The sequence below is a fragment of the Boleophthalmus pectinirostris genome, unplaced genomic scaffold (genome assembly GCF_026225935.1).
Source record: "Boleophthalmus pectinirostris isolate CB_2022bp ecotype Guang Dong unplaced genomic scaffold, ASM2622593v1 HiC_scaffold_6, whole genome shotgun sequence".
Classification (NCBI taxonomy): Eukaryota; Metazoa; Chordata; class Actinopteri; order Gobiiformes; family Gobiidae; genus Boleophthalmus; species Boleophthalmus pectinirostris.
The window spans coordinates 24,981,222-24,999,344 of record NW_026571447.1 but is presented as its reverse complement, the minus strand read 5'-3'; the positions used below and the strand labels follow the sequence as shown (position 1 = coordinate 24,999,344).

The following is an 18,123-nucleotide window of genomic DNA, read 5'->3' as shown; positions in this document are numbered from 1 at the left end:
AGAATGAATATTCTTTTCTTTTGAGGCTTAAGAGCATTACAATAATTTTGTGTGTACATCAATGTTATCACAAAATGATAGAACTGATAAACCTATGTCTTCAACAACCCTTGACTCTCCTTGATCATTTCTGTGATTTGAATTACAAAGTCTACATTCATGAAACACATTTTCTGCCTTGTGTATTTACATCTTACAAAAGAGGCAGGCCAATAAATGTGTCTGTAAATAATGACAGTGTTACTATTTGATCCATGATGTTTTCTGTTACAAGTGTTGGGATAGAGAGAGTACAGTGATAATTACACCATTTGGCAAAACATCTGCAGCTAATCCACGCTCTAGGCAACTGCTTACACATAAATCACCTTAATTAATTCCCCCAAATCTGGAAACTAATTGAACAGGATACTCATTTTCAATAGTCATCATTCAGAGAAGAGCTCTATTGTCTGATAGAGGGATGTTTTTTTACTCAGAGAAATAAACTGTTTTCAGGTAAATTATGCAAAAGAAAGTCTGTAAGTCAAAGAGTGGCACTTATCTCCTCACAAAAGGTCTGTTAATTAAATTGGGTATTGTAAGTGTATTGCAACCCCAATTGGATTATGCATGAATAAGTGGTTGTGTATTGAAGGCAGATTCACTTAGTGGTCTTTTGAGGTATTACATCTGAGTATGTGTGGAACAGTCACTTGATAAGTTGGTTTCAATGTTTTGCATGTACACAAATTACAATAAATACTCTGTTTGACTATGGAAAACATATTCTAATTACACGTTTTAAATATATTGTTTGAAAAATACATTAACATTTCTGTCGTGTTTTTCTTGGCATTCTCATTTTTGCCTCATACATTTTTTATTATTTACATTTTGAATTGGCATAGGTTGTATGTCCTTCCTGACGCAATCATCTAGACTGGCACAACAAGTTGGTTTTCTTGTACATCTAATGTTTTGGACTTCTGTTGCGCAGAGAAACAAGAAATCCTCCACAGTTTCACAGTTTGAAAACAGGTTGTAGGTCTAATAAGTAAATTAAAACTTGAAAAACTGTGAGCCCAGAACGTAGCCAGGATCACCATCCGCGCGCCCCACACCCACACCCAAAAAAAGACTTTTCCTCCAGATTGCCGCAGTGTGGTAACAGTATGGTGACAATCCACAACAAAGCCCTGACCGCTCGTGTCCATCATCACATCACACTTTGTTGATGGGTGCCTTGTGTATTTGCGCTGTGAAAACCCCCATCTTCGGCGAGTTCCATTAAAGTCTGTAAAAAGTGTTTTTAAATGCCCTCCCCATGGCACTCTCTCAGCCAATGGTGGGTCCCCAATGGTGGAGGAAGGGGGGTCGCTGTGCACCCCCCGGCACGCATCAGAGACAGAGGGGCTTCACCGACTCAGTCTATGCCAGATTTCAGTGCACCCCGCTCTTTAGCAGATGACAGTCAGCGCGCATTTCCCATTGGCAAGAGGAGAGCGAAAAGAGGGGAGCGGAGTGAGAGAGGAACTTCACTGCGCACTGTGGATAGAGGATAGACCGCTGTACTGAGCTCACAGTATGCGCACGCAGGTTCGAGAGTGGACCGTAGCGATTTAACAGGCGGAGAAGAAGCGGACGTGGGGGAAAGTTACCACTAAAGTATGGAGATGTATCAATAACACTGTTTACCAAGTGCCCGGAGACATTTTTTCTTTACACTGGATTGTACTATAGACTGCATCTTTTGAGCGTCCAGCGAATGAGAGCCAGTGGTGCCGTGGTGGACTCTAGCACAGTCGCATTGGAGCGGAGAGTGAAGCCATCCACAAGTCAGCGAGTGGTCGCAGCATCACGCAACATGTTCACGCTGTACCTTATCTTCTGCCTTATGGCCACAGGTACGTCTTTTGTTGCGTTTTTCCACGTGGATGTTTACATAGATGCACTACTGTCCACTCTAGCGCGCTGCGTCAAGTAATGTTGGGAGGTAGAGGAGTAGCGTGTATGGTGCAGTGCCACGGAGCTGCTGGAATCTACGGGTGATATAGTGTGTTATCACTTTGAAATGGTCTTTAAAGTGGAGTTTTGACTGAGGCGTTACGCTGCGGAGCTACATGAAATAGTAGGGTCACTTGGGCATCTTGAAAGCTTACTGTTGTACCAGAGCGCACATGCAGTTTAAGTTGGGTTTTAAATCAGCGGGCAGTTTTAATTACTTTATTGAGTAGACTAATTGTGATTGACTGTGGACTCAAGGCACACCCAAATATGCTTTTAACACAATTAAACTGTTGAGCATCCGCGCAGGTTGAAAAGGATTTCAGATCTGCTTCTTACGAGCTGAGTGTAACGCACAACTATAGCGCGTTCATCACTAAGACAAATTGATGTAAATGCCATAAGTGTTGTTCGTTGTGGAAAATATTGTGCCGTGATGCCTGGTTCAGTGTTGCCTTGAGGAGTAGAGTCTGTGCGTAACGTGGAGTTCATACTGTGCCTCGTTGGAGCCGCGGCGAGTTCTGCCTCGCGGGCATGTGGCTGAGTGAGAGAGAAAGAGAGGGGGACTTTTCTATTGTTTGTGTCCTGGACTTAGGCGCACCTGTCTCTCCTCTCAGCCAATGGAAAGACAGACTGCATTTAAACTATCAAATTCGCATTCTTTCTGTCATTACCTTTACATTGGGTACTAAAGCGCCAAAGTTGCCAACCAAAAGTACAGAGTGGGAAATCTAGTGTGTTGTTTGTGTTTTTTATGGCTGCTATATGTCTTCCGTGGCCACTAAATCAAAAAGAGAAAGTTAGATAGATTTCACGAGCAGAACATCCATATTTCTAGACTAAATAAGCCCATTATAAAGCGGCAAGCTTCTGAGCAGCTGCTTTAATCAAGCTGAATAATTTAGAGCTGCAAATGCTCTGTTACAAAAATAAAAAGCATGGTGCAATTAATACTGAGTCTGCTAAGTGATCAGAAACAGAAATAAACCAGAGCTGAACAGAAATGATTCACTTTGAATGCAGCATGGCAGAGAGTGGGCACAGTTTGAGATCTACTGGGAGGGAGACAAAAGAGGGAATAATATAGTCTGTGATTGTTTTAGACTGCCTGTAGCTTTTGCTTTTTATCATATGCACTTTCTCAGACACAAAAACAGACTCACAAATGGCACTGTGAACTCAACCATTTGCTGTTGTGCGCACAGCTTTACCTTTTTAGTCGCGCTTACACATGGTTTTGTGGTTATTGAGAGCCGCAGGGGGTGGGATCTGACACCAGTGGACCTCTGCTCCCTGGTGCACTAACAACAGCTGGATAAGAGGGGTCTGTCTCAGGGCACCCTATACTAACACACCCTCTCTCTTACACACACACACATAATGGGAACGTAACAGCTGCCCTAATTAGAACCTAAGAGACCTTAGGCCTCATTTATTGTGGCACAGGCACACACTGAGTCACTGATGCTCTAAATTGGCTGCATTCACAAACACATCTGCAGTTCAGAATGTCTTCTTTTAAACTTAGTGTTAGGCTCAAAGTTCACCCACAAGTAGGCCTGTGTGGTGCCATACTACATAGATAATTTACTCTCTCATAGTCCCCTGGGCTCCCGGAGGAATTGGATTCCACAGTGCATCAGTATTCTGAGTAATCTTCAGTGAGCTTCTCTTTGGAAACCTTTTGCTTTGGGTCGCTTGCCTCTCATCGGGCCAAGTTCAAAGGCTGCGAGCGGAGATTACAAGTTTCTCTGCCTTTCCTCTTAAGTCGTGTCGCCTCTCGTGTCTCGCTGTATAGTGCAACGCCACAGAAATGTTCCACCTTGCTGCTTCTCACAAGTCTTTTTGCCCTGTTGTGCAGCTACAGGAGAGGGAGAGTATCTGTTTAAGAGGCCACAGGCGTTTGGCAGATCTTATGTTTACTCACACATAAATAAACATGTACACAACATCACAAGTGACTCCAGCCTCGTCATCTCTCACATTACAGCACATTTGCATCTCCTTAGTCCAGCGCTGATATGTTTTTGGACACAGGGGCACCATCACCCCAGAGGTTTGTTTTGGGCAGCTGTGCATATTTCATGAACCACTGTTCTTTGAGTCATGCCCATGAGTTACGCCAAGCAGAAAAAAACTGTATTCAGTGAAGTGAAGGGGGCTCAGATGTGGCACAAATGTTTCCATAATTAAACCGAAAAACACAAAATTTCAATCCAACAGTGCTAGGCTGTAGATGTGGCATGCTGTTTTTCAATAAACACAAATATTATGTAGTATTTTAATTACTTCACTACAGTAAGAAAGGTCAGTAATGGGCCAAGGACAAAGTGATGAATTATGCTGCAGAGCCATTAGAAGTGTTAAGGGATTCTGAGACTAAATATATAGCAAAGAACACACAATCCCCAATTCATTATGAGCTTTTAACTTGAGCATTAGTCCATTCTGGTCATTTTATGCCGTATCATATATATATCCTCATCTGCATGATTGTAAGATAGGACCAGTGTCTTGGCAGAGGTTTTGATGTAATTTTGTGTCTTGTAGTTGCAGTACATTGATGCATAATCCTTTATTCGGTGCATTCTTAAAAGTGTTTGCACAGCCCCGCATACTCTCTATCTCACAAACAAACATCACTTTTTCTGGCTGTTCCTCTCTAATATTAAGCCTTGAGCAATAAGTGGGTAGGAGACATAAAGTTGTGAGGCAGGAACCCCAGCCAAGCGGCAAGATACGATGTGCACAAAAGTTGCAGACACAGCAGAAAGTGAACAGAGCCGAGTCCCGAACAGAAGTGGCTTGCATTATTTAGGAGACACAGTCATGGCAAAGATATAGATGAATTTTGGCCTACTTTGATTTCCTGTCTATGTGGGAGCCAAGTAATAGTTCAGCTGCTTGAGGGTTTTATTGAACATTGTAGCAGAATTTTTAAGATTCACTCTCTGCATGGCGGCAGCTAATGGTATGATTTATATTGTAGCAACGATCTACTTAAATACGCTAAAGACAGGGTTTGTGCTGAGAGTAGACTCCATTAATATACTTCTTGCGTTTATCCTTGTTTAAAGTATTGGCGGTGAATCCTCTCAAAGCTTCCTTAACTTCTGCCAGTCATGTTTATGTCACTTGGCAGCCTCACTATTTATCATTTCAACATGAGCAACCCTAAGCAATAAAGTTTTATTTATTTATTTAGAGAAAGTCAGAATTCATACACATGTTTCTCCAGTATTACAAGGTTAGTTAGTTTCAAATGATGTGACTCAAAATGCATTCTACACTATTAACGCTATTAAATTAGGGATGTTGAGATTATTTAGGTCAGTGTTATCAGAGCTAAAAATGTACTCCAAAACAACAGCTTCTTATGCCACTTTTACTTTATAAGTCAGTAAGTTTGATTTCATAAAGCTGGTTAAATAATAACAGTGATCAGACAATGTGAATTAAACATGTCACAGTTGTTTGGTCATGGTGTCAATAATTGTGAAAAATTGTATTGTTTCTTCTCACATTATTGGTAACACATCACTTAATACATCTTATTTTATGGATGTCAGTTTAATAAAAAGAAGTACAGAACACCAAAAGGCTACTAAAATATGTGCACTACTAACACCAAAGTAGCAAGTGTTTGTCTATTCATACACACTTGCTCTAAAAGTAGACTGAAAACAATAGTGTTTCATATTATTGCCTTCTCCTAATCAGCTTTGCCATGTGGGTAAACAAAGATAAAGAACTTGGCACTGTATCCTGAAGGCTCGTTATCAGCTCCCACTTATTTAACTGGATGTCTTCTGAGGTTTGGCTCCAGAAGGGAAGTAGCCGTAGTGCAACCAAGGATGCTACTTTAACCTATTTTTCTTTACCTAAGTCTGTCTGTCATTTCCTCTTTTTGTCTCCTGCTTTCTCCTCGCTGCCTGTCTAGCACGCGCACATTGTCACCTTGTCTTCCTCTGAGGGCACTCGGAGGATCCGGTTGGAGGAAATGACAAAGAATGGGACAATACGGGGCTGTGTCAGCTTCCTGCCACTGCCTGGAGTCTTCTTCTGCCTGTTCTTTCCCCCTAGTTTAAGCACCTAAGGCAGTATCATCTACATACAAACTGGTGGGGGACCCAATATACAACTTGTTTATTCTTTTCTGCAAGCAAGCAGCTGTAAAAAATAGCAAAGAGGAAGGATTAATTTGGTGCATGTCGTTAAAACAGCACCCCGAGGTAAACAGTCATTTTCATATAAGCTATTTAGGAAATCCTTGGATTGCATTTATTGTCCCTTGATACACAAGTCACCTAGAAACACAAAGCATTTCTGAAATCAACAGAGTAGAAAAATTGCAAATATATATATTTTTATTTTCCAATCCATTGCCACCACGCAAGACACAAATTTTATATCTCTTGCCAAGACACTGAAAGCAACTGCAAATTGAAATTTTTAGTGTTGCAGAAATATCTGTTCCTGTGTTATCTCCTGCAGCCATGTTCCTTAACATTGCTTTTAGGGGTTTTAATTTTGTCTGAAAGGGAGTATTTGAAACAGTGCACTGGTAGTGATGTAATTTTAAACAGCACTCATGAGTAATAAGCAGAAGGGAGCAAAAACTGTAATTAAGTGAAATACTGTATAATTGCACAATTACATTTTATCAATTTATTATAAATTATAAAATAAATTTAACATAAAAAGCAAATAAATGTACTTGTATTTTCTATGACTAACACTAATATTTCTATTAGCCTACCTACAGTGACCAGGCTACTCATAACTGAAACATGCCGTCCACGATTAAACACTTCAATATACACAAAGAAATTGCAATAATAAAATGTTATCCTAAATGTAAGAAATTGTGTTTAGTTGGCGTATATAATTTCCATTCACTACTGTTAATAAGCATGTTTTAATTTCTTGTGACATTCCCACATCAACCAGAAGTAAGTGACTCAGAGCAGGAGGTCAAGGGCACAGATTGGAGTGCGGTGTGCAGATGACTCTGGTATCTCTGGGCCTGTTTGCCCTTTCTGTACAGATTAGTCAAAGTCCAACTGTCTAATTAATAAAGCTCAATCTCCCACAATATGTCATCCCTTTAACCAGTAGGATCTACAGTACACATTATGTCATGCTCTCCCCCTATAGTACTTAAACTATAAGGGTTATTTGCATTACTCAGACACTAACTAATAAATGATAATAAGGGACAGTAAATGTGTATTGCAAAGTCTTATATTTATAGGTCTATGCGAGTAGGAGGCATCTAATTTGCAATCAACTGATGGGTGCCAGTCAAAGTGAATTGATCTCACTGTTAACTGCTGCTTCCCCAATACAAAACATGTTAATAGTATTGATCTGCGATAGAGATGATTAGAAAGGTGTGTGGGCTTGTGGTAGGTGTGTGGTTGAATAGACAGAACAGGAAGCAAAGGTGTGGTTCAGCTTTGGTTAGCGGAGATGCCATTGGGCTTGGTGTGAGAACAGAGGAAAGAAAGTAAAGCTAGGCGGAGAGGTCAAAGGGATTTAGCGCCGGGAGCCGTGTGTTTTCGGGTAATGGATATGCTTGTGTTGGTGAGAGGCATATCTGCTCCTCTTTCTCTTCAGCGAGGGAAAGGTGAAGAAACAACAAAGGTGTAACAGCGGCAAGTCCGAGGGGGATTAATGGTAACGTGATCTCTCAACACCTCCGGCTAAACGTGAGGTCTGCGGTGTGCACTTGGACATGTGGGCACATACTTTTGTTAGTTGCATTATAAGAATAACAAAAGGGCTCTGAGTTGCAAAGATAATCTAATCCCCCTATCTAAGACAGATCCAGGAAAAGTTTGGATAGGGTGCTCCATGTCCTCTCAAACATAGAAAGACGGGGCTGAGGTGAACCTAACACCTCTGTTGGAGAAAGCGGACGGTCCATTGTTCCAGCACAGTGCACCCGTCTCAGCAAGGCGTCCCACCTCCCAGGGGGGCAGAACGGGAATGCACAGAGGAGAAGAGGGACCGATTGTTCCCTCCTCAGACTATCCACAGATGGGGCTGCGGCACACAGGATGCTGCCTGTTTGCTTTGGAAAGTCCCAGGCGTTTGCTTTGCAGTAGAGAAGACTCTGGGGGATAGGGAGAAGAGAGAGCCAGTGGAGACAGCGAGAGTGGAAAGAGATAGTGGGGTGCGGATGGAAAGAAAGAAAGAATGAATGAAAGAAGAAAAGAAAGGACCTTGCCTAATATGATGTAAGTGAATATAGTGAGGGAAGACAGATGATGCAGCGAGGGTAGTTGGGTGTGGAAGTGCTCAAGTTATTCCCAGTTTCAAAACAGACATAGCCAGAGGTAATAGAGGAGAGAGGGAGCGTAAAGAGCTGTGGAAAGCTAAAAGCGAAGGATGAGAAAGCAGGGCTGCATCCGTCATGTGGTTTGGTGCAGAAGCCATTTGTACCTATTGTTCTCCATAATTTGTTTTCTTCAAGCCTGCAAACAGGAGGGGTAGAGGGGAGATGCACCGTTAGAGCAGCCATTTATTTTTGCACTAATTACATAAGTGAGACAGCATAATTAGATGTATAGCTAAATAGACAAAAGCATGAGGGAGAGATGCTCGTTTGGAAACAAAAAGTAGAGATAAGTCTCTAAAAAGCGTTCTCTATTTCACATCGGAGAGTACGTTAAAAGTAGAATAAAGGCGGAGGTGGGAAGGGTGATCGCAGGGATAAAAGATGAGAGAGGTGTGCAGGAAAGCCCTCTTCAGAGTGCACTTTGAGGTGTGGCCAAAGAGTGGCTTCATTTAATACACCTGCTCAGTGGGAGAAGACGGACTCATACGGGGAAGGCGAGGAGGAGGCAGATCTCATCTCTGATTGGTTACATCAAAGGCAACCAGTGGATTCTCAGAACTGTTTGTTGTGGTTTGTTTGGGAGGGGCGCCCGAGAGAGGATGTTTTCGCAGGGTCAAGGGTCACGTGACAGGCTTTTCGCTCTGGTTCAATTTACGCCACAGCACCACCACAGGCCACAACCTTAAAGGAGTCATTTTCTGCAGGTGTTTGATGATGTTCAGAGGTACATGATGTCAAGGAAAGAAAGTCTAATTGCAGGCTACATCAGACCCATGCCATCCAGAGTCCAATTTTACCCAAGGGACAACAAAGTCAAAAACCAAAGCAAGTCAGCTAATTATATATATTTTTTAAGTCTTTTTGCTAACTACTCAAAACGATATTACTTGAAGAAATGTATATAGTTGCGTTGTCACCTTTTTGTACTGTGAGTTCTCATACAGTCCAGAATCAAAGCCATGATTTGGAATGAGGCACCCGCTTTGAAGTACTCCCCTGTCTTCTGAATGTGTGTGGTTGGGTCATTGATTGATTTGGCATGTTTTCTCTAGTCTGGATCACACTTTGAACACAGTGCATAGCAGACTGTTGAAAGCTGACTATCTGTGTGTCTGATGGACCAACATAGAGCGAATGAGAATCTATCAGTAGTGTTTGTGCTTTGTGAAAAACATTTTAATCGTGTTGTATTGGTGCCACTTAATGTTCCCGTGTGTGCATCTGCCTAGGTTGACTCGTGGGCGTTGTGTGGGTGTGTTAAACATGTCAGCACTCTTTCAGGGACCTGTGATTGTGGAAAAAGATAAATAGCTCTTAATGAATCCACTCAATCACCATCATGTTAAAGCACTGACCAGAGAGTGAGCGCTGGACAGGCCTGATTGGAAGAAGAACCCATTGAAGTTAGGTTTTTTTTTGTGTGCCAAGCTCTTGAGCCGTCACGCTTCAAGATTAACCATTCACAGCGGCTCTAACTGGCCCGTCTCCCTCTAAACAACCCCCTGACACACCAGTCTATACTTTGTTATTGTGAAAGGGAGTTCTTTAAAAGCCAATTTAAACCCAATCCCTTTGTTTAACCCCCCAGGAATTCAAACTGGCTCCATATTGTGTCAGCTAAAGGGGGTGTGCGTGCCTTTTATGCCACTTTGGTTTCGTGTGCGTCATCTTTGAGCATGTGATAAAAGAACAGGCCTGTATCAGAAGTAGTGGAGGATTTTCGTGTATAGTGAGAATCAATGGTCCAATTCAAAAACCTCTTATAGCCATGACTATTGCTGTAGTGCTGTGGAAACGGACAGTCGTCATGTGGATCCCTATAATATAGCTCGAGGCTTGGATCACAGCTAAAGTTCGGATTGAGAAAAGCAAAGTCTTCTGAGGATTTCAAAGAGGCTCACATGATGGGCGAAAGGAGATTCAGTGCTTCCATTCGATTTTGCAAAACCACTATTCTGCCAAAGGACAAACATAACAGTGGGCCTCAATTTGCCTTGACAAATAAGAGAGTACTCTGTGAGCTTTGCCTGCTTTGATCCCAGGTAATGTGCTAACAGGCAGCTGGCTTGTGCGTTACCCATAGCATTACTGTGTGTCTACTCCAGCTGAGGTGCGAGTGTGCGTGTTTGGTCAGTTGCGGCTCCTGCATGTGTGCACTTTCACACCAATTAATGAATTGCTTTATGTGACCGCTGAGGTGGCGATGGCCTGTCTCTAGTGGAGCCTAGCTGTTTTTTTTTTCCTATTCTCTCCATTCCATGTCAGGCTATGATGTCCAGGCACCTCTCTCTTCGCACTAACACATTAATGAGATCGCTCTAATTAGTGCCTCCATACAGGAGTCTAAACCAGGAGGGCGCAGTGGCCATTGTGTGTTGTTCTAATCAGGGGAGTACTCCCAGACAGAGGGGGACCAGTGGCACTATAGTGGGAAAGTTCACACATACAGAAAAGGCTTGCTTAAATTAGCCACTGCTTAATTGGGAAGAAAAGATTTGTGACCAGTTTTAGGTTTGGCGCTTCACTCAGGTGCTGCTGTGTTCTGTCTCTCCTCGGGGACACTTGGAAAAAAATAATTTCCCTGTTATTCTCATAATGCAATCTGTTCAATATCAAATAATCTTGCCCAATTTTTCATCTAGTTTTTTTCACCTTATTGCTGAAACAGTCTCCTCCAGGGACGAGGCACTTGTTAAAGGAAAACGCTCCTCTGAGGATCATGGGGAACAGTGGCCACACAGATAGAGGAGATAATAATAGAGGCAGATAGGTAAGAAATAGGCCATTGTGGAGGAGTAAGCAGTGATGTGAGTTGTGCTGCTCTAACGTGTGTCGCACAGCACTTAACATGCCCCAAGTCGGCTCCTCTGGCACTTAATTACAATCCAATAAGGTGCTGCCTGTTGGTCATTGTTCCTGCAGTGTGTTTACCCTCTTCCAGAGCTCCATTCGCTGCTTAATCTGCCGAGAAGCTGAATGTCAATAGGTCAGGTCAGACTCCAGGCCGTGGTACAGCACAGGATCAGCAGGATGAAGGAAGGGGGTCATCTCTCGCTCCTCTCAATATTTTCTGTGTGTTGTTGTTCTTCCCCCCTCCTCTCCTGCTTCTCCTCTTTTCTTCTCACTTCTAATCCGTCCTCTTGATTGTTCTAAGCTGCTTTCAGCCAGCCGCTGGGAGGGTGGGGGGCTCTGGGAGTCTGTTTTAATTAAGATTTAAAAGACGACTCCCTCAAGAAGGGAGATTTAAGCGCAGGACAAGCTGAGCAGAGTAAATGAGAGAAGGTACGACAGATTGTTGAGAGAGAGCTCAACAAATATCAGAAATCACTCCGAGAATAAGTAAGAAGCTATTATTTAATGCACACAAAGTGAGCTGAGCAGACACCTACACATTCACACTTTGGCAGTCATACTCGGAGGTATTTGAGAGGCTAAGCCAAATGGGATTTTTTTCATTTGTAATCAAGCAGTACAATCTATACAGATTGATCTCAACTTCCTGTGATTCATAGCGTATCCTGTGAGGGTGATATGGGATCAGCAGTAGCCAGCAGGCAGCCAGAGGGACTTATCTCCACGCTGCGTCTAATGATCGATCATCGCACCAGATCAGCTTAAGAGGCTGCAGCGCGCTGTTTATCGCAGCCCAACCCACAGCCCTGTGACCTGCACACACTTAGTTTTCATACTTCACTGTATTTGGATTTTTTTCATAAAGTTTGTTCTTACTGTTTCTGTATAAGATTAGACATTTGTGCATTTAATTTACTGTTTTATCACACCAGGGCACAACTCTCCTTAAAATACCAGCTCAGTATCTGAACATCAGGAATTTGCTGTAGCTGTATGCCTGGCCACTGAAACTGTGCTCTGAGAGAACACACTGGAGAAGGTACTTTGTGCCAAGTATCCAGTCTCTTATCAAAAAGTCATTATTTTATTGTTCAAATTCTGGCCTTGTGCACTCTTATACAGACACCAACTTTTACTTTTCTGAAGGTCAACAGTTGTGCTCCGGTACAGACTTTGTTTACATACTTCAAAATAAATGGACACTTTGCACTGTGACTTTGACTGGACTTTTTCTTTTACCTTCACTTTTAAATTACTATTTTCAATCCTCTTCTATAGCTTCTATAACCCACCCAAAACCCACGGCCCCTGTGCTCATATTCTATGTCCGCAAGCATCAGACAGAATCCATCAGACGCGTGCTGTCCAATTGCTAAAGCCGCCACATTGCTTCCATCTGTTCTTATTGGCCGTGTTACATTCTTTAACACCCACAGACCTGGTACACAATGAGGTGTTTAAGTTCATCGCGCTGTAAATGCTTAAGTGCTAAAGGTCGCAGGGTCATTAGCCCAACCCAGGCGCTTTCTCTGCTATGATCCATTTCAGCACACCAGGCACCATATGTCCAAGTTTTCACAGTCAATGAGCCAACTTAGCCTCCAGCACAAAGGGGAATCTGCATTGCTACGGTCGCTTATAGGACAGAATGCACCACTAGTCAAGCCTCTGGCCGTTGGAGGGGAACTATTGTGTGGTAGGTGTGGTATTGGAGACAAAAAAAAAGTTTGAAAACGCGTGATCTTGCCCTTAGCTCTTTTTTTTTTTTTTTTGCACTGCCTCTTTGAAAACCCTTTGAGACTCTTCCTGCCAGTCACACACTTGTTAATAAGGCCAGGAAAAGATATGAAAGATCTGTCTCTCATGTCTACCACTTTGAGGTTGTTCTTCCGGGTGTCAAGGGGAAAACGCATCTTTATGAAGTAATGCCGCATTTTAATAGAAACAATAAACCTGGCTGCTTATAAAGTCATATTTCACATCCCATATCCTGCTGTTGTTGGTGCTTCAGGGATTTTGGCATGGAAAAGAAAAGCCCCTCTGCCCATTATTCGACTTGTAAAAGGGTTTAAAGGGAAAGTGGTGTGTGCGGAGATCCTGAGGGAGGGATGCATCACACGTATATTCTTTCACTGCAGCGATTAATATCTGATGAAAAAAAAGGTCAGACTTGAGTCGAATAGGTCCAGTATATCACAGTTACAGTGGTAGCATTTCGTTTCATACATCAGTCGTGGCTGTGATGTCTCGTCAGGCTGGTCGCACAGGAGAGGCCCACACGGCACATTATCAAAGATTGATGGGGCGTCCTACTTAAAGACAGGGAGGAGACACACGCAGGGTGCTAAGTGTTACCCTCAGCACTTTTGGGAGACTTTTTTGTAGGATACGGACATTCTTCAAACATCGGTGTGACCAAATAAAACTATGCAGAGTTAGGACACACATTAAGGCCATCTGCTGTATAATGTGGGTTGTAATGATATGCAGTCTCATGCAACAAACTGTAATGCACACCACACAGCCACCCTGCTCTCCCTCTCCATGCTTTATGTCATCGTGTCATCACACCCGTTTACTATGCCCCCCACCATGGACCAATACAGGAACACCACACCGGAGCTGCATTTGGAAATGCTCCAACCCACAAATCCAGCCTCAAACTTATTAAAATCCATACACTCCACAACTTTTAACTTATGAACTATAAAGAAGTCAAAATGTTGGTTATTCTTTCCACCAGAAAAAGAGCTAGAAGAAAAAGAAAATCTGTGTTTTTCATTATGCCGTTTACTAGTTTTGCACAGCTTGTGTAAAGAGTTGTTTGGAGGTGAAGTTGCTGATTGGCTTAAGAATTTCATAACAAGAAATCTTCCTCCTCCACCCCCATCCTTTCCCTGTAACAGAAGACAAAACAAACCGACAGAACAAACAAAGCATATTTTTCCAAATCCTTTCTTTTCAAAACACAATTCTAAACCATCTCTTATACCCACTGTTGGGCTTCATCTTTCTCGTTTCTTGTTCAGAGTGCTTGTTTAATAATTAATTGATTAATTAGCGTGCTCATTAATCATTGATTCGTTAATCATGGCCTGATTTTTCTTGAGGAAGCAGCGCAATCTGAAAAAAGCCTGACTTCACATTTCACTCTAATTATGCTGCTTTACTAATCAACGCTTAAGAAATGGAGTTTCAGGAAATGAGTTTTCTCGTTTTCCCTCTGTTTCTCAAAGCAGTTTGTAGTGTATTGGGGTTGGCAGGTAACGCTTTTGTTCCTTTTCAATGTGAGAGAGGCTTGCAGTTATCATTTTAGAAGCGATGAAAAGGTAAAATTGATGTGGGATTTAAAGTTTGTGTGCAGAGCTGTGGAAGTTGGTGGCAGACATTGATGAATCCATGTCCAGTGTTTAGTGTTTGTGCTCTGTCTGAGGTGGCACTATAGTGAATCACAGTCTTATTGTTTGTTGTAGATTCGCGGCTCTCCTGGGACTACAGGTAATTTGTTTAATCGCTGTGAGTTATGTTCTCGGGACAGAGCGATTGCAGCACACCCAGCAGCTCAGATATATCTTGTGCAAACTGGCTTGTGAAGAAAAAGGCAGGATTTAATTAAAAGTGTTTTTGTGTTGGATGCGGACTTCAGAACAGTGGCTTGATCGGCTGGCTGCTCCATAGAATCTCTCCTCGGTCGTTGACAAAGAAGAATTATGCATCAAATTAGTGGCAGCTCTAGTGAGTGCGATGGAGGTAAGGCGGGCATTAACCTCTGAGCCTTAAAAAGCACATATTAACAACACTAATGAGACTCCCATAGAGCATACTGTGTTTTATAGGAACACACAAAAGCGCAGCAGTGACTTCAGTGTATCATCAATGCTACTCCACAAGACTCTCCATCACCCAGCAGCAGCAGCACTGAACAATAGACATAGCCCTTTACAGCTAATGAGATGCATACATTTACCGCATTATACTCTAATTAAATATAATAATATAAAGAAGGGAAAATATTAATTATAAAACATGGTACTTCCTATTGTGAAAGCCAAGGGGGTCTCCACTGGGCTCAATTAGCAAGTGTAGGCCTGAAATCCCCAGACTAGATTAATTGACACCCCAGGGCTTTGAGTCCCAGCACCAAATCTATGCAGAGGAACCCTTTGTTTTCATACGCTCTTAGAAAAAGCAAGCGATCGCAATTTTACATTAGCTCTTCACTCTTGTGTCTTGGACTTTTCATCAATTATTTATCCTATGTTTATTTGTTTTGTTTACTTGTCATGTCTGCAGCCCGGGACTCAAATGATCTACTTTTTTATATTCATGTCTCATCTTTTCAAGCTGCCATTCACTTACATGTTATAATATTTCTTTCCACACGCAAACAAACTGAAGCCAGGCATTCAGAAAACACAAGCGTACAAGTTAATGATTTAAAAGCATAGTAAATTACGCTGAAAGCCCTTCTGTCCAAATAGTGGTGAAAACAAGGCAGGGGATGGGAGAGAGACAGTGGGGAGGGAAGAAGTGACAGAGAGAAAAAGGAGAGGGGAAGAGAGATAGAAAGAGAGGCTTGGACAGAAAAGGGTTGGAGCCATGACACAGATCCAGCTAGCATCTGTCTGGCAGTTAAAACACCGGGGGGTAAGTGGGAGCGAAATGACAACACGAGCTCAATCAACATCTTGTCAACACGCCGTCCTGATGTGTACAGACAATTTCATACTGCCACCTCCTCGTGATCCACCCCTTGGATTTTTTTTTCTTTCTTACATATATGCGTTTTTATTTCCTGTCTTCCTGCCAGCCAGCCTAGTCACTTGCTATCTGTCTGCGCGCAGAGTCAGCTTGCAGCCCTTTGCCTCCTGGCCTTGGAATGGGGGGAGGGAGGGGGGGGTTTGTGGTGGAATTACATCTCGCATAGACCCCCTCCAGATATGGGACTGTGCGGAGCAGCGTATGTATTGCAGATGACTGGTTGAAGCGTACACATGGATATTCGCTGTGTCAAATAGGCTGTCGCACTTTCTCCCTTTCACTTGGCTTGTATGCATACCGCTCTATTACCCCATCCAGCGCATCCGTGATAGCAGCTACCCGGAGAGAAGATGTGCCACTGCTCAACCATGCGATCCTGCCCGCATGTGCACTAGGGTAAAAAACCTTGTGGTGACAGGGTAGCAGACAGACTGATTACACCATTCCATCAATCCTCTGTAAGGCCCTTTGCAATTGGACGCTGACAGGAACCCACTTTTTCCATTTTTACCATACTTCACTTTTCCGGTCGTTCGAACATGTAGTGGCTTCTTTCTTACTATTTTTTTCTTCTTTCTCCTCTGTGCCGTGCTTTCCTGAGTGTTGTGTTGACAAGCTGACACAAACCCCTGTGATTTTCACACCGGGGGTTGCAGAGAAGGAGAGAACAAGGAAGAGAGGGGGGGGGGAAACGAGGACAGTGGATAGTGAAGTGCAAAGAGGAGAGGCTGGCATGAGATGACAGCTGAAACCAAGTCTGAGAAAAGCGGGCGGCAAGAGAAAGCAAATCAACAATTAGTAACAGGGAGGGCTTGTGGTGGCCTGTGTGTGCTTGATTTGAGGGATCATGGTGAACGGATGGAGAAGGATTGACTGGAATAGGCCCGGGTGGGGTGTTGGAGGAGAGGGAGGAGAGAGGAAGAGAGAGGAGGGTGGGGGCGAGGATGAGCGGGTCCAGTTTGTAAAAAGGGTCGCAGTCTGAGCCAAGATTTTCACAATGGAATAAAGGCTGAGAGGGGAGGCTTGGAGGATTATACCACGGCAAACAGCTCTTTAAAAGCTGTTAGACTCCAATTTGGGCACAAAAACCCAGAATGGAGAGAAGGATAGTGAACGTGGGTGGCTGGCTGGAGCGTGAGATGATTGTCGTGAAGGTATAGAGTTGAATAATCACACATATGTTGGATGTACTACAGATAAGTTAGAGAGGGGGTCTTTTGATAGAAAGCTCCCGACACTAAAGTATGTAGAAGTTCACCGGGGGTCACGCTAATGAGCCTAGTCGACGGCTCAAACGGGAAGATGGGCGCAAAGTTTCTCCCATGGGACCCTAGTTCAACTACCTCAGCAATACTTTATCTGTTTGTATAAATGCACGCGCAGAGGAAAGACAAAAGAGGCCGGCTCAAAACAAAGGGATAATAATTCCATACAGAGAGAAAGGGTGCACGCATTTTCCAGCCCGATTTAGAAGCCTTATCGAGACAAGGCACAATGGATGGCATTTGGGGAAAGGGGTTGTTTATTCCAAGCTTGACACTTTTTGCCAATTGTTTTGTGTTGTTGTTTTTGCCTCTCTCTTTCTCCAGCTCATTTTCTCCCCTCTCATTGTGGAGGAGTCTTAGCAGCTGGGCACCCGATTCCCCTCTCCAATAGCAGATACCAACCACTAGCGTTTTTTCCGAACAGTTCTGAATTATTCCTGCGTGAAGCAAATTGTCCAGTCGAGTTGAGAGCACTTATATTATAGACTCTACAAGATTGGATGAAGATGAGGGCGGAAACAGTATCTTTTATGTATAGCGTTAAGTGCTATTGTAAAAACATGCTAAAATGGACATCGAGTACATAAAAACTAATACAGAGCATCGCCCATCCTCTCCAAACCATATCACAAGTAGTTTCGAGTGAGTTTTAAGCCTATTTTAGTCTGTCCCATTATAACGACTACGACTTGATAATGAGTAGCGCGCATGTTAAATCCACATTTTCATCTAAAGGTCATTTGTAGTAGCACTAGCTTTCTCTGGGTTTAGCCCCGTTACACACATACGGAGTGACTGTTTCAATTTAATTCACTGGAGGCAGATGTGCAGATGTGGATGGATCATTGCTGACATCTGTCCGTCTCTGCCTGATCCGTGCCCATGCCTCTGTATCAGTCGGGATGGAAGGAGAGA

At 43.0% G+C, this 18,123-nt stretch overlaps 1 protein-coding gene across 2 annotated transcripts in view; it reads left to right on the top strand.

Annotated features, from left to right (window-relative positions):
• Window positions 1–1,458: 1,458 nt before the first annotated feature.
• The window catches only part of kirrel3l (kirre like nephrin family adhesion molecule 3, like), a 33,268-nt gene continuing 16,603 nt past the window's right edge, over window positions 1,459–18,123 (top strand). For both annotated transcript variants that reach the window (XM_020937377.2, XM_055164330.1), the window contains exon 1: window positions 1,459–1,886. In XM_020937377.2, the coding sequence (XP_020793036.1) occupies window positions 1,748–1,886 (139 nt within the window). In that variant the 5' untranslated portion in view covers window positions 1,459–1,747. The remainder of the gene's footprint in view (window positions 1,887–18,123) is intronic.